The sequence below is a fragment of the Diabrotica undecimpunctata genome, chromosome 2, assembly GCF_040954645.1.
Source record: "Diabrotica undecimpunctata isolate CICGRU chromosome 2, icDiaUnde3, whole genome shotgun sequence".
NCBI lineage: Eukaryota > Metazoa > Arthropoda > Insecta > Coleoptera > Chrysomelidae > Diabrotica > Diabrotica undecimpunctata.
Window position 1 is genome coordinate 123,358,900 of NC_092804.1, and position 22,548 is coordinate 123,381,447.

General features: G+C 32.1%; 1 protein-coding gene across 1 annotated transcript in view; it reads right to left on the reverse strand.

Annotated features, from left to right (window-relative positions):
• Positions 1-22,548, reverse strand: part of tinc (transmembrane protein tincar) — a 613,917-nt gene that overhangs the window by 341,305 nt on the left and 250,064 nt on the right. Inside the window, exon 3 of the mRNA XM_072523412.1 lies at positions 15,933-16,051. Coding sequence (XP_072379513.1) covers positions 15,933-16,051 — 119 coding nt within the window. The remainder of the gene's footprint in view (positions 1-15,932; positions 16,052-22,548) is intronic.

A 22,548-nucleotide genomic window follows, 5' to 3' on the forward strand; every position in this document is an offset into this window, starting at 1 on the left:
AAAGAGCTTAGTGAAATTGACTCGTTTTACCATTTTAGCAGAACCAACACGCATCGTTGAAAAAACATATTGTTTCGTCTACCAGCTCCAAAGGCTCATACATCAAATATACAAGAAGGGATTTTGACTTGGAAACTCTTTTTCAGCGAATTAATGATAAAATATATTTCTCAATATACCAACCAAGAAATCTCTAAACAATCTACCAAATTTAGTCGAACTCCTAGTTTGACAGCTACTACAAGCAAAGAAGAGATTTTGGCTTTATTCGGTCTTTTATATATATATATATATATATATATATATATATATATATATATATATATATATATAAGTGGTGTTCTAAACTAAGCCCAATTCTATTTAACATCTATGGTGAATGGATAATGCGGAAAGCTACTGAGGACTGGAACGGTGGCATCACCATTGGCGGGAAGAAGATTTGTAACTTGAGATATGCAGATGATACTACTATCCTCGCTAGTTCTGAAGCTGAATTGATTCACCTGCTACAACGGATAGAAGACGTAAGCTTAACGATGGGCCTTAAAATAAACAGAGATAAAACGAGAATCATGATAATTGATAGAGCCAACAACAATCAAAATCATCTGGTCATGATAAACAATATCGCTGTTGTAGATAAATTTGTGTATCTGGGCTAATTAATAACCAACAAAGGAGGCTGTACTGAAGAAATAAAGCGGCGATCAGCAATCGCAAAAAGCGCTATGGCAAAATTAACAAAAATTTGGAAAAGCCATGAAATAACTACCGATACAAAAATGAGACTAGTAAGAAGTCTAGTTTTCCAGTTTTTACTTATGCGTCGGAATGCTGGACCCTTACTGAGAAAGACAAAAAGAACATAGACGTATTTGAGATGTCAACAATGTCTCAAAATCGCTTTGAATTTTTGATTAATTAGTCGTTGTTTTGTGTAAAACTAGTCGCTGGTTAAATGAATTAGAATAATAATGAAGAAAAATGCAATATTTTGATTGTAAATAAATTAGCAATTAATTTAAATATTACAAAAATTAGCTGACTTAACTCATTGCTGTTATCTGTACAAAGAAAATACTTACCTTTAAAATATAGTGTATTAATTATTGTAGCCGGTGGAGTAAAGTTGTATCTGCCCGTTCGGCGCCTGCCGAGGCACAAAAAAAGGGACGTCCCGATAAACTCAAGATGATTACTGTACGCTGTCTCGATAGAAAGCGTATCTTGAGATGGAAAAAAACCCTCTGACAGTTCTTAGGTGGTCTATGGGACAAGTGCACCCCTATAAGTCAGCGCTATTGTATTGCGCTTTTGAATGGCGATAATCTAACCAAATGGTCACAGAAATATGATATTCTACAGCGATTTCCTCCAAATAACAAAGAGAAGTCAGTTTCTTTTAACTTAAAAACATAGAAGTGCTAGCTGGTTTGACAATGAGATTTTACTGACTAGAAGAAAATAATATCGTTTAAAGTAAATAAGTAGTTAGGATATACCATTAAATAAGATCATATTATACAACAATAATAAGAATATTAAATGTAAAATATGAAAATAAATACTAAATACTTTCCCAAACAGTAGTTTTGATGACAAAAGAACTAGAGACGAAAGAAAACGTGATCATAAATTTGCACATATAAGATTTCTTTGAAATGACTTTATTGAAAATTGTGAATCTAATTATAATTCTAGCGCATATGTGACAATTAATGAACAGTTACTAGGTTTCCAGGGCAAATGTTATTTTAAAGTTTTTATTTCAAGTAAACCCGACATATATGGAATTAAAATCGTTATGGTATGCGACTCTAAGACTTTTTATATGTGTTCTGCAATACCATATGTGGGAAAAGAGAGAAGAGATACATCAGAAGCTTTGCCCATCCAATACGTTCTTCTCCCATGCTAAAATCTCTATGGCACCAATAGAAATGTCACCATAGATAATTGGTTTTCGTCTATAGATCTAGCAGAAAAAACTTTTACAAAAAAAGTTGATAATGGTTTAGATCTTAAGAAAAAACAAGTCTGATATTCCGCCAGAATTTCTTAAAAAAATTGTTTTAAGTTCTGACTTTGATTTTGACGAGAATAAGACGTTAGAATTATTTTCTCCAAAACAAAAAAAAAATGATTTGGTCACCAAAATATCTTGTAAAATATGATTTTAGCGAAACGAGAAATAGATTATCTTTGGTGTGTATGTCCTATACATAAAGTAAATATTTTGGAATTAATTATTTTAGTTAATGTTGATAATAGGTGTAATTTATTCTTAAACTCAAAAGCAAATATTATTCTAGCAGAGATATGCATTTGCCAGCTGGACTACGAACAGTAATAACTTTTGTGAAGCGTGATCGAACTGAGAATTTCTTTAAACCCAAAATTTCCAATAATCGAATTGTGTTATATTTCTGCGCTATTATATAATAAAGATACATTTTCAAAAAAGTTATATTTGGAGTATATATAATATCTATTATTGGTCCAGCGCAAATGTAATTACATTCTTTTAAGATTTCGGACCATAACTTATATCATTTCCTAGAAACAGGATTTTTATTGAAACACACTGGTTAATACCTTTACTAACGATGGTCATCTCGATTCCCATAATAAACGTCCCTCAACTTTTTCAAGAGGGGGTTATAAAAATCATAGTGTTCCCACTGCAACACGAAACATAAAAAATTGAGTAAGAGCTGGTTTCAAGAACTTAAGCGCGGAGTAAATTCGAAAAGCACTTCCAAAGAACTGCTAAAACGGATCTATCCTTATTTTAACCAAACTGTAGGTTATTTTGATGAGTGATGTTTTCTATTGACTATTTCAGTAGACTATTTTTAACTGATAAAACGTCATAGTAACGTCACGTTTTCTACTGGCAAAACTCCTTCCTGTCCGTGATTTCTCAGCGACAAAATTATGACAGATCCGTGAAGAAGGTGTCTGGTAATTCCATTGTTGTCAGTTTGACCAACTTTATTGAGGCGTAATAAATTTTGGACATATACAATGAATCCAGACAAAAAATCAAGATTTGGATGCCAGTCAGGTGAAGAAATCAAAAAATTGGTTTTAGAAAATGTCCCATTGAACACGCAGAGGTTCATAAGCTCTATTTGGACCCAATTTTTCTGAATAGAAGTTAATTTAATTAATGGGTCACTCAAATGCAAAATATCTAAAACCATATTTGCAGCTGGATTCCAGTCACCACCAGAAGTTGATCGAAAATCTCAGAACAAGAAATGAAGCTGGTCCTTCGAGTTCCCAAATGCTACAGGTCAATAATATACAAAATTATGCTTTAATAGAAGAGTATAAATAAACTACTATAGCTTATAACAATTGTACATTTAATATTGTTAACAAATAAATATAGAATATGTTTGGTTGTTGTGGCGCAATAATTGTCTCGTGAAATAGTCTTGTCGAATATATTTCGAGAGAAACTTATTTACCGGCAAAATTTTCTTCTAGTTTTATTCAAGTTTGTTGCCATTTGGCAATTTTCGCTTATGAAATTTTGACAAAATCAAAACTGTCAAAATTTAATTCTCGAAAATTGCCAGGCAATAAACTTTCATAACAGTCGATAATATTGCCGGCAAAATTTTCTCTCTTATGATATTATATACGATAATTTCTCATTTTAAATCTTTATTTATTGTTTATGAATTTTTTAAAAAATTTTAGTCTAAAGAAACTGCACTTTGATAATTTTTAGTCTAAAGATACACTTTGCTGGTTAGGAAATATTTGATATTTGAATTGTTGGCAATATTTTTATTGCATTCACCATAAATTATTACTTTGGATAAATTGAAATTTGTCTCAGTCAAACAAAGCTGAGCTATTTTTTGGTCCAAATGAAAATATTTTTGTTTAACTGAATTACGTCATGAATTATTATTATTACTTAAACGTATAAATTTAAATTCATTTAAGCCATACAAATCTGAGCTATCTTGTGGTCCAAACAACACTACTAATAGAAACAACAAGTTTACAGTTTGCAAATTTGTTTGTCATGGTAAGCTTTGATTTTTTTACTTTTTAAATACTCAATACTGTGTGACAGTGGTGCAGACTTTTCAGCTATTAAAAGACTAGGTGGCTGGAAATCGACTGCTGTAGCAGAAGGTTATACAGATAATTCTATGCAGAATAAACTTGAGACGGCTGAAAAACTCTTGGGACAAAATATCACTAAACCTGGTCAAAGTACTTCCTTCAGCACCACCGCTTTTTCTTCTGTCACAGAATTTACAGAGGTCCAATAAGACTTAAATATAAATTTGTCAAATTGCTATACAGCAGATAATCATTTATCAATACCTTCCTTTAATTTCAGTAATTATACTATTTAGAATATTAATGTTAACAATAATAAAACTACCACTAAGCAAATTAAACTTTGAATAAAGTTAATGAAAGCTGAAAAAACTGTTGTTTATCGTTAAGTAAATAAATATTTAAATCAAGATATCTTTATTTCTGAAAAGTACGGGCGACGGAAAAGTTTTGTAACGAACTCGTGAATTAAAATGGCGATTAACAATCTCGAACATTAAAATATCTCAATTGTTAATCGCCCTTATTAATACACTTGTCGGTTAAATAACTATTTATGTATATTTTATAATTAATTTATTATTTGGTCTGAATTTGAAAGGTATGTCAGAAATAAACAAAGTATGCTTGGTTAATACGTTAACAGGTGGCGTTAGGAGCAAACATAATAATTTATTGAATTTGTTTAAAATATAAAGAATAAATAAATAATAAAATTTCTTTATTGGATTTTAAAAATATTATTTAAATTTTAAAAATACAGAAAACATAGTATGAAGCTCAGGAGTAGGAGTGTCAAACTTTTTTGCATCTTTTTTGGGTTCCCAAAATTAGCATTCAAAATTCTGAAATTTTGCTAATTCGTATAATTTTTAGAGGTCCAGTGGCACTTTCGCTTCTGATGACTGACACATCACATCACTAGTGGTAGTCGTTGAAAGCTGTTACCTTAAAATACGTTAAAGTACTTTTGGATTATCTTGCGGGCTACTTAATGGCAATATTTTCTTATCCTTTCAATAATAATAATTATAATTCATTTTCAAAAAGTCCACAATGAAATATTAGTACTAGTTTCCTTGTTAAACAAAATTGTACTTTTATACGGAAAACCTTTATAAAAATAAAAACGTCAATACTTTTATATGAAAAGTTATTTTCTGAATAAAAATAAAAAAAAAGCTGATGGATGAAAAACAATCAATTTCTGGCTTCTGATAAAAAAAACAATTTTTCTTCCAAAATTGTGAAAGCAAATGACATACAGTTTATCTTCCATTTAGCTATTTTCAGACTTCTTGAGCACACGTAGACCAAACACTTTCACTCAATTGAAAAATTCACTATTTCAACTTAGGCTAAACTAAAATCTTTTTAAATTACTTTCAAGATAACCCTCTGTTATACATATCATTCTCTGATAGACGCGTTACTACATGACTTGACAATGGCAATTGTGACATGGTTTTTCTCAAAACCACCGTTTAAGTCCACTGCTGAATATAGACCTTCCGTAAATAAGTCCATCGCTTCCGATCTTCGTGATCCTTAAATCCAGTTGTGCTGAACTTGTTAGAGGTGGTTCTTGATTAGGATAAGCATCGTGTCTAAATCTACGTTCTAAATTTTCTTGGTCCATCTTTTATCTCTGACTCTGGCAACATAGCTAAGTTTCATTTTAGCGTTTTAACTTCGTCCGTAACACCCATTTTTTTTCTCATATATCTGATTGATTTGAAACTCTGCTCTGAGGGACATACGTTAGAACCGGAATCACATACTGATCAAAGAAATTTATTTTTAAGCACATGGAAATAACTGCTCGGAAGACTTCCCTCAGTTTTCCTTAAAATGTTCATGTTAGTTGTATTATCTTATTTAACTCTGTTGTTTGGTAGTCTCTTTCTAATTTAATCTCGTGGACCAGATACGTATAGGTATACACTTGTTCAATTTTTGTGCCACACTTTGAAATATTTTCGGCTAGTACTAGCGTCATGTATTTCGTTTTGGAAAAGATTTTAAGACCAACTCGTCCATAAGAGTTCTGAAGGTCTTAAAGAGGTTGACAGGTATGATTTACCCGGTCGTCTAAAACCTTCAAAATTATTCAGAAACTCTCCATTTATGTTTACTTCAATATTTTCTAATTATTGTTTGTCGCAGCACTCGACATAAAAGTGGTGAAAAGTTTGGGATATTATAGTATCCCTTCGCCTAATAGACATCAAGGAAAATGTGTTTGTGTCGCCGTAGTACCTTCTGATTGCAGCTGTTGCGCTATTATATATTTTCCGAAGATAAGCTGTGTATCTATGATCAATACTGCACCCTGTAAGCTCTCTTATGGAGCTATGTTAGATTAAACCAAATGTTTTCTCAAAGGCAACAAATCTTAATATTAATGAATTGTTGTATTCTATAAATTTATCTATTAAGGACTTTATTATTTGTAAGTGGTCATTCGCTCCAAAACCACTTCTATATCCATCTTACTCTAGTAATTGGTAAAAAGCTAGCTTAATAGTAGCTTCCAATTTGTTAATAATTATTTTCATAAAGAGCTGATATAAACAACAAGTTGGTATATCGGTAGTCTCTAATTTTTGTTATAGCTCCTGTTTTCTTCTTCCTTTGCCCTATCCGTTTCGGACGTTGGCTATTAACAAGGCTATTTTGACTTTGTTTACGGCACCTCTGAACAGTTCGGTCGATGTTAGTCCGAACCATTGTCGCAGGTTATGCATCCATGAGTGTCGTCTTCCTCCCGGTCCCCTCCTACTGTCGATTCTTCCTTGGACTATTAACTGTAGCAGACGGTACTTAGTATGCCTCATGACATGTCCGAAGTACTCAAGCTTCCGTTTCTTTACGGTGAAGATTATTTCTTTGCTTTTGCCTATTCTCTGCATTACTTCCACGTTAGTGATGTGGTCTGTCCAGGATATCCGAAGAATACGGCGAAAAATCCACAGCTCAAAGGATTCTAGTTTCTTCAGGGTAGCTTCCGTTGTGGTCCATGCCTCTGCTCCATAGAACAAGACCGGGAAGACATAACACTTGACCAGTCTTAATTTTAGTTCCATTGAGATTTTGCTTGTGAACCACTTTTTCATATTGTTGAACGCGTTTCGCGCTTTTTCAATTCGTGATCTTATTTCTGTTGACTGGTCCCATTTTGTGTTGACTGTGGTTCCAAGGTATGTGTATGTCTCCACTTGTTCTATTTTTCGGTTGTTTAATGTGAATTGCATCGGAGGTTGTTGTGTTCTGCTGATGAGCATGCATTTAGTTTTGGTTATATTGAGTTCTAAACCATATTCTTGACTTGCTGTGTGTATGCTTTGCATGAGTCTTTGAAGCTCGTTGCAGTCATTTGCGATAATAACTGTGTCGTCAGCATATCTAATATTATTGATTACCTCTCCGTTTACTTTGATACCCTCCGAAACTTCTCCCAGTGCTTCTCTGAAGATTTGTTCAGAGTATATATTGAACAGGAGCGGCGAGAGGACGCATCCCTGTCGTACACCCTTTTTAATATCTATCTTCCCACTGTGTAAGTTGCCCATCTTTATCTCAGCACTTTGGTTCCAATAAAGACTGATTATTATGAGCAGATCCTTGCCATCAATATGCATCTTCCTGAGCATTTCCATGAGTTTATCATGGTTGACCTTGTCAAAGGCCTTGGAGAAGTCGATGAAGCACAAGTGGACGTCCTTGTGCATGTCTCTGCATCTTTGAATTAAAACTTGCAGACTGAAGATCGCCTCTCTTGTGCCCAATGCGCTTCGGAATTCGAACTGTGACTCCGATATATTTGCTTCGCAATTGTTATATATTCTATTGTGTATATATTGTGTTTGGAAATGTGATTTATCAAGCTTATTAAGTGGTGTTGATCACAGTGTTTTGCACTTGGTGTTTTAGGTACGGCTACAAAGGTCGATCAAAGCCATTCCTCCGGAATCTCCCCTTTGTCGTACAAGGTGTTAAAAAGACCTGTCAGAAAATCGAGGAAGTGGTCATCTGTTTCGGATAGAAACGGATGACCACTCCTGTTTTATGTTATATAAATACCAAACAACATCAAGTGTTTTTAAAGCTTTTATGACGCATATTTGCCTCCTAGTTTTATCACTTCCGGAGTTCCTCAGATCCTTGGTTTTGTATTTTGGTTTGTAATTGCTGCCGTTTCTACCTCTGAAATGTAATCATCTCGAGTATATACTTCTTTATTTTTTGACATAATTATTTCCCGTTAATGTCTATAACTTTGGTTTTAGAACCTTTACACTATTATCCTTCTTGTGCTTTCTGTAAGTTCTTCATTTTTCCTTGTTTACTGACCCTGGCACTTCGTTTGTGCTTTGTTTCGTTACGCTGTTAAATATTGGTTTCTGTAATTACATCCATTTACTTACTGTGTAAAAATAATTTCCCTTGCGAATAGTATACCTACCTTAATATTGGGCCTTTCTATAGAAATTTCTAAAATTTGGACAAAGTATATGCCAAGGATAAATATTAGCCACTACACTAGCGATTGGCATTCAAAAGTCTCGATAAAATTACTATGCTACAGTTTAAAAAACTCTTAATTTTTAATAAAATAGTCAAAATAAAAAAGCAATATTTAAAACAAACTGTAACATTTGAGAAATTTAATAAATGAAATACCAAACATAACATAAATTCTAACCTAAATAATAAATTTAATCCAGATAGAAGTTTTTGCAGTGAGTTATTAATCCAAAGTTTTGAGTTTTAAACACGAACGTAAATTCAAAACTTTTAAATAAATTTAAAATAAACAGAACAGTAGTAAATATTGGACTAAAATTCAGCATTTAAATCCAAATATAGGTCACAGAAGCTTTCTAACTTTTATAGTTGCCAATTGCAATTCTCGCCAGGATTTTGGAACGAGTGCGCTAGATAAGTTTTTAAAGTAGGCACTTTAAAAGTTTCTGTTAGCTACAAAATTTAAAAACCCGCTTAAAGTAAAATAACAGAATATTTAAATGCATAATATACCGTATGGAATTCTTAAAAAACGTTTGTAAATATATTTTGTTTTTCTTTCATTTATATTTAGACCAAATGCAGCTGCTTCCCAATTCAACTCTAAAGCTTTTTCGGTTAATACCCTTCTATTGCGGCTTATTATGGTAACATCATCCGCATGTGCATATATTTGAGTGAGAATATGATATATCTTAAAAGAACAATATGCTATAGCAGACAATAGAAGTAATTAGATAATATCACCAACATATGAAAAATCACACGCTTTAGACGAAATCTCTAAAAACAAATTTCTAAAGGGGAGATACAAACTTATTTAACTTCTTTAGGTACAATCTCCCGTGTGGGGTATAGTCCCCCATCGGGCGCGTCCACGGGTGGCGGATAGGGGAATGCCTCCCAGATATGGGTGGTACCGGGGAAATGAAATACCCGGCGTGGACCAAAAACTAGCAAGTAGCGTCTGATCCAGAGTGGTCGGCTACGAACAGCGTCTGACCCAGAGTGGGAGGCTGATACAGAACTCACCAACCCGTCTGGCAAGCGAGGTGTTTTAATGCCAAAAAACCCTCTTCAGGAAACATGTCGAATTATGAAACAAACGGAATAGAACCCCAGATGGGTAGAGTTACTAACTCGGAATCCCACACCGAGAAACCGGTCCGCCTCAAGGATTCTGGGGAAGGCAAATATTCGGCAAAAATAAATGTAAGAACGTATAACATCAGATCCATGAACGAAGACACTAAAATACACGAACTAAAAGAAGAACTGACTAAAATACAGTGGGATATTATCGGCATATCCGAAGTAAAAAGAAAAGGGGAACAAAAAATACAGCTAAACTTAGGAAATTTGCTATACTATAAAGGTATTGAAGAAAACACTAACAATGGAGTAGGATTTATAATAAATAAAAAAGTAGTTAAACACATACAATCTACCTAGGGCATATCAGATAGAGTAGCATACACGACGCTTAAATTATAAAGAACGTCCTTAAAAATCATACAGGTGTACGCTCCAACAAGTACCTACAGCGATGAAGAAATTGAACATTTCTACGAAGACATAAAAACAGCCATGGAAGAAAAGAAATCAAAATTAACGGTAATAATTGGGGACTTCAATGCCAAAATAGGAGAACAACTATATAAAGAAGAACACAAAGTACGACCCCATGGATATGGCAAAAGAAATGATAGAGGACACACATTCATGAATTACTTGGAGGAGAAGCAACTATATGCAATGAATACATTCTTTAAGAAAAAACCTCAAAGAAAATGGACATGGATTAGTCCCAATGGTAAAACTAAAAACGAAATTGATTATATTCTTTTAACCCAAAAATCCATGGTTAAAGACGTAACAGCCCTAAATCGCTTCTCAACTGGTAGCGACCATAGACTAGTCCGAGCCAAGCTGATCATTCATAGTAGATTTGAAACAAGAAAGAAAATGGAAAATAATCAGAAATTAGACATGGAAAAACTAAAATAACAAAAACATACGTACGAAGAGAGAATAAAGGAAATATTGCCGACCAAGGAAGATATAGAACACAAACATATCAATGAAATAAACATGATATTTACTGAAACTCTAATGAAAGTGGGTAAAAAAATAGCACAGACAACAACAAAAAAAGAAAGTTTCATATCCCAGTAAACAAAGATTCTTATGAACACAAGAAGAACATTAATAGAACAAGGGGAGAGAAATAAAATGGAATACAAAGAAATAAACAAAACTATTAGAAAAATATCAAGGAGTGTAAACGGAAAGTACAGGAAGAAAAGACAGAGAAAACAATTGAAAAAAATAGAAACATGAAGTGCTTAAAGCAGAACCTGAGAAACATCCAAATTAATAGCATAAAGAACAAAGAAGGAGTGGAGACTAACAATATAAAAGAAATTTTACAGATAACGCACGGATATTATACAAATCTCTATAAAACAGAACAAAAACTAACTCAAGAAATCCGTAATCAGTTACAACTGAAAATATAGAACGTTAACTCTGAGCAACAACCAGAAATCAGTTTAAATGAAATAAAAAAGCACTCAAAGAAATGAAGAATAACAAATCTCCTGGAAAAGATGGAATAACTGTGAAAATGCTATAAAATGGGGAAAAAACTACAGTGGAAGTCCTTTATGTACTAATGAATAAAATATTGAACACAAAACAAATACCCACCTCATGGAACGAGGCAATAACACTGTTACTATTTAAGAAAGGCGATAGAAAAGATCTGAAAAACTATAGGCCCATAATGCTACTGAATGTAATGTACAAACTGTTAACTAAACTACTAACAAACAGATTAACAACTAAGTTAGATAATTACCAGTCAAGAGAGCAAGCCGGTTTTACAAAAGGATTCAGTACAAGCGACCATCTGCTTACGATAAAAATATTAATTGAAAAGGCCAACGAATATCAAATCCCAATGTATAAAGCATTTGTAGACTTTGAAAAAGCATTCGATAAGGTGGAACATTGGGCAGTAAAGAAGTCTTTATAAAATGGGAGAATAGACTATAGATACACGGACTTAATTTCCAATATATATGATCAAGCAACAACATCCATTAAAATAGTTGAACAAATGGAGCCCATTAAGATACGGCGAGAAGTCAGACAGGGTGACACTAATCACCCAAACTATTCAATCAAGCTTTAGAAGACGTTATGAAATTACAGATATCAAAATTTAAGTGGAAGTTCGCTGGACATACCATAAGACAGAAAGACGACAGATGGAATAAGATGATTATACACTGGAGACCATATAGTTACAAACGAAAAAGAGGAAGGCCACAAATGAGATGGTCAGATGACTTGAAGAAACACGCAGGCCCGAAGTGGATACAAACTGCCTACAATAGAGAGACGTGAAAGAAGGAAGAGGAGGTCTATGTCCAAAATTGGTAGCAAGTGCTGTATAGATAGAGGTACAATCTCCTTTTAAGAGGTTGGTAATCATCATAGACAATTTCACTTTTAACACGGCAGCTCTGAATAGTTCTACATACAAGGCAGGAAAAAATACCTTTCTCCTACATACAAGGCAACGTGACAATACAAAAAATTGTAAAGCACTTTGAGGAAACTGGACGAGTAAAAATGGTATTCGTATGGTAGACCAAAAATTATTATAAATTGCAATAAAGCATTAAACTTAATGCAGAGTTTCGTTAAAGATCCCCATAGATCACCACGCAAAACTGCACAAATACAATCATTCTTCAGTTTTGGGTGTATTACATAAGAATTCATTTAAAACATACAAAATCCAATTTATTAGTTGTTTTTTTTTTAGAATAAACCACAATTTTACTTTAAATTTAAGTTTATTTGACGTTTGATTAAAATGAAACGTCAAATAAACCTAATTTTAAAATAAAATTGTGACTTATTAAAAATAACTTCAGAATAATATTAAGAAACGGCTATGGGCATAGCGCCATTTAAAATTTTAGGAGATATATTTGGATGGTGAAATGATTGCAAAAACTAATAGTTTTAAGTACATAGGGTCGGTATTATAGAAGAATGGGGAAATAGATAAAGATGCATGCAGTAGAATTAGGAATGAATGGATGAAGTGGAAGAAAGCGAGTGGATTGTTGTGTGACAGAAAAATTACAATGACGCTGAAGAGAAAATTTTATAAAACAGCCATAAGACCAACTATAATGTACGGAACTGAATGCTGGACAGTTAAAAAGTTAGAAGAACAACGAATGCATAGGCAGATGGATGGGTGGAGTGACAAAAAAGGATACAATTAGGAATGAGTTACTAGGGGAAGTCTAGTAGTGTTACCAATTGTTGTCAAGATCAAACAGCATCGGTTAAGATGGTTTGGTCATATTCAGCGTAGAGACGTTAATCATCCAATACGAAAAATTGCTGATCTGAGGGTTCCTGGAAGTGGTAGAAGAGAAAGACCAAAAAAGACCTGGGAAGAGATGCTTAGGCAGGACATGTCGGTAAAGGGTGTTAATATTGATATGACCCAAGATAGAAACTTATGAGGAAACGTAATTAGGAAAGCCGACGTCGCATAGGAATAAAGGCAGAGAGAATGATTATAATACTGACCACACAGCAATTTGCCAAAAAGTAAATACGAACTAAAGAAAGTAAAAAAATAGGTACCTAATAAAAACTTTTAATAAGCTAAAAATAATAAAAAGAAACTATTATTATTACAGTAAAAAAACAACTATGAAGATTAAAAATAGTGGTTCATATAGATATCTCTGTAAATATTTTCTGATAGATAATTATATCACTACACTATCCCATTACACACAGAATCTGTGGCATCTGATGCCATCGCTAGATCGGTTTCCAATTCGACACAAAATCGGTCGATGAATCAAAATGCGCCGCATTGTAAAAGAAAAATCTACTGATGAATCCACACACACACGCACAAAAAGAAAAACAACCCGCATCGAAAAGTTAGCAGAGGAACGGTAAACAACTCGCTTTTCTATTTTGAATAATTTACGACATGTGTGGAATGGTATCATCAGATTTTGTTCGTTTCGTGTCTGCACATGTTGATGTTCACATGGGAGTTTCAAAATACGTTAGAGATTTGGTAAAACGCAAATCCCAAAAAAAAGGCTGAAAATAAAGTTACTCAATCATGCGATTTTTAAAAAACGAAAGATTAACAAAAATACGAAAAGGAAAAATCAATACATCAAAATAAATCGCTAGATATATATATATATATATATATATATATATATATATATATATATATATATATATTTGGATGGGTTGGAGTCAATAAAAAGGGGCTATTAGGTAACTATTCTTTATACTCAAGTTTCAATTGTGTTTACAATTATTTTCAAGAGCTAAAAAAATACAAAATATCTTATAAAATCGAACTAATAATTGCAAAAAAAGTATTAACTCACCAAATAAAATTAGTTTAGTTAATAAAATTATGCTGCCACACATATTTAAAAAACACTACTTTAATAAATTAATTTGTCTAATAAATGTTTCTCTTACATTTTTGAAACATTATTTTGAAAAACTTATTTAAATAAAAAACATTTATGTTTGTTGTTTAAATAAGTTTTACATTTACATACAAAAACATGCCATTACATTTTACCTTTATTATTCACTCGCATTAACCGTTTCCTATTTGTTTAAACGTTTTAACGTTTGGCATTCCTTTTCTCTGGTAGCTGTGGGTTCCCCCGTGGTTATTGTTAGTTGTTGCCCCGGAAACCATCAGGTTCTTCGAACTCTAATGCCACAAATTTTTCGTATTGCTCCTGTAGTGATCCTTCCCAAGTTAACATGCCCTTTTCTAACTTGGCTGCACCGTACTGAAGACGACCAATAGTCAGAAATACGTATATACGGTTGCCATTCTACGATATACCTATTTTGTTTTCCTATTTTGCGAGACATGCCATTACAATTTACTTATATTATTCACTCGCATTAACCTTTTCTATTTGTTCTAAACGTTTTATCGTTTGGCATTCCTTTCCTCTGGTAGCTGTGGCTTCCTCTGTGGTTATTGTTAGTTGTTGCCCCCGAAACCATCAGGGTCTTCTAACTCTAATGCCACAAATTAGTCGCATTGCTCCTGTAGTAATCCTTTCCCAAGTTAACATACTCCTTTTCTAACTTGGCTGCACCGTTCTGAAGACCACAAATAAATAGTCAGAAATACGTATAAAGAGTTCCTTCCATTGATATATATATATATATATATATATATATATATATATAATATATATATATATAATATATATATTATATATATATATATATATATATATATATATATATATATTTTTCAAATGATTTTTTCGACCGTACTGTTTTAAATATTGATTTAGAGTATCAGCAATCGGTCAGATTGCTGATACTCTAAATCAATATATATATATATATATATATATATATATATATATATATATATATATAATATATATATATATAATATATATATATATATATAATATATATATATATAATATATATATATATATATATATATATATAATATATATATATATATATATATATCTATATATATATATATATATATATATATATATATATATATATATATATATATATATATATATTGTTTTTGTTTTCCTGTTTTGCGAGACATATTACATTTTACTTTTATTATTTACTCGCATTAACTTTTTCTATTTGTTTTAAACGTTTTAACGTTTGGCATTCATTTCCTCAGGTAGCTGTTGCTTCCTCCGTGGTAACTATTAGTTGTTGCATGGTCTTTTAATTTTAATGCTACTGAAGACGATCAAAGATCAGAAATACGTATATATGGTTGCCTTTTATAGAAAGGATCACTACACGAAAAGACCCATTTGTGGCATTAGTGTTAGAAGACCCTGATAGTTTCCATGGCAACAACTAACAATAACCATGGAGTAAGCTAAAGCTACCTGAGGAAAGGAACGCCAAATGTTAGAACGTTTTAAATAAATAGAAAAGGTTAATACGAGTGAATAAAAAAGTTAAAATGTAATGGCATGTCTCACAAAACAGGAAAACAAAAATTATTTTATTTTAAAATAATGAAATTTCAGCGAGGAATACCCTACACTTTACTAAACGAACTGCTTCTTTCTTTTAGACAGTTATGGATTAATAGAAGTATGTGATCATCAGCATTCAGATTGATTTAATTTATTAGTTTATAATGGTATACAAATATAAATACAACATTTACGATTTTATATTTTTTTACATATATTATATAAATTGCTACTGACCTTAAGAATAGCTACCCCTATAAAAATTGGCAGTAGAAGAAATGCAGCTGCAGTAAGTCCCAGGCTACAGTTTAGTTCTAAGTAAGGCAATCCTTCTGGCCATGCTAGTAGGGAATAACCTGTAAAAGAATGACGAGTTAGTATTTTTTATATTAGAGAATGTTAGAGGTATATATTAAATAGCTATATTGAATAATTTGAAATACCTAGTATTTAAAAATATTTAATATTTGACTTTCCGAGTTGTAAATCGAAATTTCAAATATAAAATATGACAAATTAAAGTTATGGTTTATTCTATCGCCATGGACGCCATAATACACTGTTCAACAATTGAATTCTTCGTCATTTTGTCTTAAAAATAATCTGATTTAATTGTAATAGATCCGACACTGAAAAAAATTTATAACCAATGATTTTTACAGGCTTCTTTTGGTTTCTTTCTTCTTAGTTTTTTTGCTTTTCAGTAATGTAGAAATCCCTATGCGACTGAATGTGTCTTTGAATGAGTGTTGTAAACTGGGCATGGAATCACTATGTAGAGATAGGATCTGCATCATATAGATATAGGGTAGAACAGGAAAGAGCCACAACTCAAGATCGTTTCATAGTCCTCACGGCAAAAAGAAACAGGACATACACAGCGTCAGGAATTAATAGATGCGTCAGGCAAACTAATGGAAGCTTAATTTCTAGTCAAACTGTCAGAATACGGTTGCACGCATGTCATTTGAGAGTAAGAAGGTGTGCGACACACCCACGATTGACGACGCGATGGAGCAACGTACACGCAGATATCGTTGGACAATAGAACACAGTCAATGGGGCTTCCAATACTGGAGACATTGCCACTTTTGTGATAAATCTTCCGATTATATATGTCTGACGTTAGAATTGGCCTGGAGAGAAAGAAACAAAAATATAATGGGTTTAAATATTCTTTTTGAAGGCTGATCAATTTGTGTCTGGAGAGCATGTTTTAATGAACGTATTGACTTAGTAATTTTCATTAATGAAACAACGACGGTTGTCAGATATTGTGACGGAGTCATTTGTTTTTATCGACGATAATTCTAATCCTCACTGTACGAGAATTGTGAACGAATGGATAGATTATCATGGAATTACAAAAATAGAATGGTCACCGTATTCTCCAGACATGAACTGCATCGAACACGTTTGAACGGAAATATCCAAACACTTTGGGAAATAATACATCAAAATTTGACGAATAATTTAATAATGATAGAAATTCCAAACAGAAAAAAGAGGTTAAGAAGGGCCAAAAAAGCCTTACAATGTATTAAATTGTTTATAAACGTGGCAATAAAACAATTTTGTTTTTCTTGTATTTTTTAATAATTTTATATTAATTATTTAGTTTATTTAAAAGTATGTATTTTTTGCTTATTTTAACTGCCAAACATGTTCTATGAATAAAGTGTGTGTATAACATGTTCGACTTTTATTTATTTTTAACTTTGACACACGTTACATAAATATAAAACTTCAGTTGAGCAGTGGATTCATTTGTTCAGGTTAACCCATTGAACCATTTGAAATAATAATGTACAGTAAAAGCCAAATAAAGTTGCGTGCACGTCACCAAGGTCGTAATTCTATGGTATGTGTGGCTACATTTGTATAGAAAAGAGTATGTTACTTTAGTTTGCTAAACAATCACTTCTAAAAATAACCCGATCAATAAAAAAAATTTTGTAACAAAATATAGCATTTTTGGATTTATACGTCCCTTATTGTAAAATTTTGTGTTGAAATGTTCATGAAGAAACCACCAATTAATGACGGAGTATTAGTCACTAATTACCCTTAAACGCCGGGCAAGGGGTAATATGCGAATAAAATATCATTACTTTACTCTACATAAATTTGTATTATTTTAGCGTGTAGCTGCTACTTTAAAAATTAGTGTAAGAACAGTAAGCAGCATATGTCATATGCAGAAAAAAGGTTAACAGTTCGAGTCACCAAAGAAAAAGCGTTGCACTAATAAATGAGTAACAAATACAACAACTTTAAATACAAGCTCTATTCGTGATACCATTTACAATATGTACCAGAGGTAAATATGATTATAACAAATATACATTTAACATAATTTTATTTCTGTATGCTTTTAGAACAGCACGTAACGGTCCAATTATTGTGGTCCCAACTGAAAGATAAAGAATTATTTAATGGTAGTACCACTTCTTTAAAAACATTGCTCAAAGAACTTGGGTTTGAGTGGATGAAGGAAAATCCATGACGAGGACTTATGGAATTACCTAACGTTGTTTGTAAAAGAGTACAATTCTTGAGAACTTATAAAGAAGCGAAGGATGAAGATATATACCAATTCGTGTTTCTTAATGAAACTTGGATATTTCAAAATGGGATCATTGGTCATTCTTGGCAAAATGAAAATATAAAGAGTGTTAAAACCACTAAAACGTATGGCAAAAGGTTTGTTGTATTATCATAAGTTGTTATATGAACATTTAAATAAGATCATTGCAGATATATTATACTCCATTCTGGAAATGAAACCGGATTTATAGAGGGTGCTGTTCCAATATTTTGTTCAAAAACTCAACTTAGTAATTACCATGGGGAAATGAACCAGGCAAATTTCTTGAAATGGTTTGAATATCAGTTGCTGTAAAACTTAGAGAATCCTTCTCTCATTACACTTAATAATACACCTTATCACAGTATGTAATTGCATAAAACTCCGAATACAGGATAGTCAAAAAGTGCTATTGAGGAGTGGTTGACAGAAAAAAACATTCCCTATTCCCATATGATGTTAAAAACAGGACTGTTGCGCATCGTTTCTCAGTAAATATACAGATATAATCTTACATATAAATGTCATTTATTTTAAACATTTTTTTAGAAATAAACCACAAACCAAGTATATAGTGGACGATATGGCAGAACGGTATGGACACAAAGTTTTACGTCTTCCTCCTTACCATTGTATTTTTAAACCTATTGAATTAATTTGGGACATAGCAAACAATTATTACAATAGGCACATTGGTAGAAATGGTAACAGTGCTAACAACTGCCTAAACATGTGGCATGGGGCACTTTACATGATTACTCTTGATATGTAGAAAAACTCTATTAATTCAGTCAATCTCAGATTCAGAAAATGTTTAGTTCGTTGATGTTGTTTTTTTTTAATGTCATGTTTTGTGTTTAAAAATACGGTCTTTATTAAAAAATATTTTATTTTATTGCTTGTGGTTTTATTTTGATTATATTTATTGTTTGGTAACACAGTAATAACCTTACCACTTTTATTTTAGAATTCCTTACTTTGTGAAATCTATTCATGATTGTAATTAACAAAAAACAAATGAAAAAAAAAATCACTCATTTTCAAATTCAATTTAATATAGTGTGAAATTTGCTACCTTCACCTTTTTTGTTTACTTCAGTTCGTTTCTGTTAATTTTCATCCTTCATGAACCATCTGACAACGCTGCAAATGTTCACAATGATGACGTGAACGCAACTTTATTTGGCTTTCACTGTGTGTTACTTGGATTTGTGCATTCCACATTTTTCGAGATAACAAGTCTAACCAGAAAATATATTTTGGAGTAGTTTTCAGGTAATTGTTTTCAAATTTTTGCTATAACCTAAAACCTCTTAGAACCCTTAGCAAAAGTGTCCTCAACTAAATGTTTTTTTCAAATTAATGTAAGCTCAACTTTCTCAATTTATGTAACAATAAAACACTGAAAACTTTGTTTTCAAAACTTCCACAAATTTTTATTTTAACTTCTTATCACTACAGCTGTTTCGGCTGATTGCCTTTCTCAAGTGATCTGTTTTTGGCATGGGTTAACACTTTATAGTCTCTAATGAAATAAGTTGAGGAGGGGAGAACTGTTTGTCTCAAGCTGGTCATTCAGAATTATATCTGTGTTTTTTAATTTGTTGATTTCCATAGATTCTAACAAAGATAGCTTAAGGCCTTTATTTTGAATGTGTAGAATTTTAAATTCGTCATCAAAAGAATGATTATGATCTAGAAGGTGAAGTGCGTATGTAGAATCTGTTTTTCTATTATTGAAAGCCCTTTTATGTTCTGCTATTCGTTTATTAAAATTTCTACCTGTTTGACCAATGTAAGTTTTTGGGACCAAAAACTTACATTGGTCAAACAGGTAGAAATTTTAATAAACGAATAGCAGAACATAAAAGGGCTTTCAATAATAGAAAAACAGATTCTACATACGCACTTCACCTTCTAGATCATAATCATTCTTTTGATGACGAATTTAAAATTCTACACATTCAAAATAAAGGCCTTAAGCTATCTTTGTTAGAATCTATGGAAATCAACAAATTAAAAAACACAGATATAATTCTGAATGACCAGCTTGAGACAAACAGTTCTCCCCTCCTCAACTTATTTCATTAGAGACTATAAAGTGTTAACCCATGCCAAAAACAGATCACTTGAGAAAGGCAATCAGCCGAAACAGCTGTAGTGATAAGAAGTTAAAATAAAAATTTGTGGAAGTTTTGAAAACAAAGTTTTCAGTGTTTTATTGTTACATAAAATGAATTTCCATCAAGTAACGGTCGAATCCATCAATTTCTCAATTTAATTTTTTGACAATATGAGTGTACGATACCATATTAGTATCGTGCATTAATGACGCCAATATATGGGTCAAGGGGCACGATAATTATATTATTTTTGTTATTTAAAATAATTTTCATTATTTTAAATAAAATTAAAATTTTAGAGTTAATATATCAGAACATATTATCTGTTATAATAAAATAACATTGTTTTTATATACATGAATTGTTTATATGTGCTTTAAACAAAGAAAAATATAATTGGATGAAATGTTTACCTTTTTACAAAAATTGTTCTATCTATTAAAACAGAAAAATCTTTCTCAAAAAGATTTAATTCAAGCTCCACGTTTATCTTTGTGTTTCTACTACTATTATCTTTGAAAAACGGTTTGATACCGGTATATTATCCTTCTCAAACCAAATGTATTTCATAATACATACAGTGTCGTACATGTTCTTATCTTCTCATTTATTTTGCGGTGAAATATCCCACAGATTTTATTTATATAAAAAGTTCTATATTTTTATGAAGCCACGATTGTCGTGGAAAAAAGTGGCATAGTAGGCAATAATGTAGACTAGCGCGAAGCTTCATACTATGTTTTCTGTATTTTAAAAATTTAAATAATAATTTAAATAAAATTTAATAAGTAATTTTATTCTCTATTTTATTTTTTTTGTAGATTTTTTATAGAACTTAATTAAATTGAAAAAGTGTACATGTTATATAACGAATTATACTCATCGCGTAAATGGACCCTACCAGCAGTTTACTGTAACTGCGAACCATGAACCGCATTTTGTGGTGCTACATCCGTGACGCTGTGTCGTACAAAAGTAATACAACGCTAGTATAGAAACTTCGCTTCAAAATATTGCTTAATACAGAAAGACGGTATTAGATTTAATTTCGATGCAGGGCATCTGCAACCCGCTTATACGTATTTCAAGGTCTCATCAGAGAGTTGCTCTGAATGGAAAAAAAATCTTTCCCGTCATATGATTATAAAAATAATTATTTACAGGCATTACAACGCCATCTAATAACAACAGTAAGAATCCTAAGATTTCCTACTTGGCGAAACTAAATTCATATATTTACCACTGTCCTTTCTAAAACATGCAAAGCAGACAGGTTGATAAATTAGTCGTCAAGGGAATCTATAATTTGCATTACACATGCCCTTCATCACGGTAAAAATTCTTAGTGAATTTAGTTTCTGGTACTGGAAACCGGGTAAAGAACTAAAACAGAAAGACGGTTTTAATTTCGATGCAGGGCATCCGCAAGCCGCTTATACGTAAAAATTTATTTTTATAATTATTGTTTTATGACGGGAGAGAAATTGTTTAGATTCAGAGCAACTGCGTATGTCCCTCTGATGAGATCTTCTTCTTCTTCTTCTTCGTCTAGCCTTTCACGTCCACATCTGAACATAAGCCTCTTCAAGTCTTCCTTTCCATTGTTTTTTTGTACGCTACTTGTAGCCAATTTTTCCCGGCAGTCCTTTTCAGATCATCTGTCCATCTCATAGGAGGTCTGCCTCTGGGTCTTTTGTGTTGGTATGGTCTGCAGGTTAAAATTGATCTGTGCCATTTGTTTAGATCGCTCTTAGCTACATGTCCAGCGTATTCCCATCCTGATGATTCCCATCCTAAAGAGGTTGAAATACGTATAAGCGGTTTGCAGATGCCCTGCATTGAAATTATATCTAATACCGTCTTTCTGTTTTAGTTCTTCACTCTGTTTCGAGTACCAGAAACTAAATTCACTATGAAATTTTACCGTGATGCAGGGCATGTGGAATTCAAATTATAGAAATCCTTGCCGACTAATTTATCAATCTGTCTGCTTTGCAAGTTTTAGAAAGCACAGTAATAAAGATTTGAATTTAGTTTCGCCAAGTAGGAAATCTTAGGGTTCCTATTGTTATTGTTTAATAGTTTGTCGATCTAACATAACATAACATAACATAACAATATCTTTATTTTTAGAAAATAATAT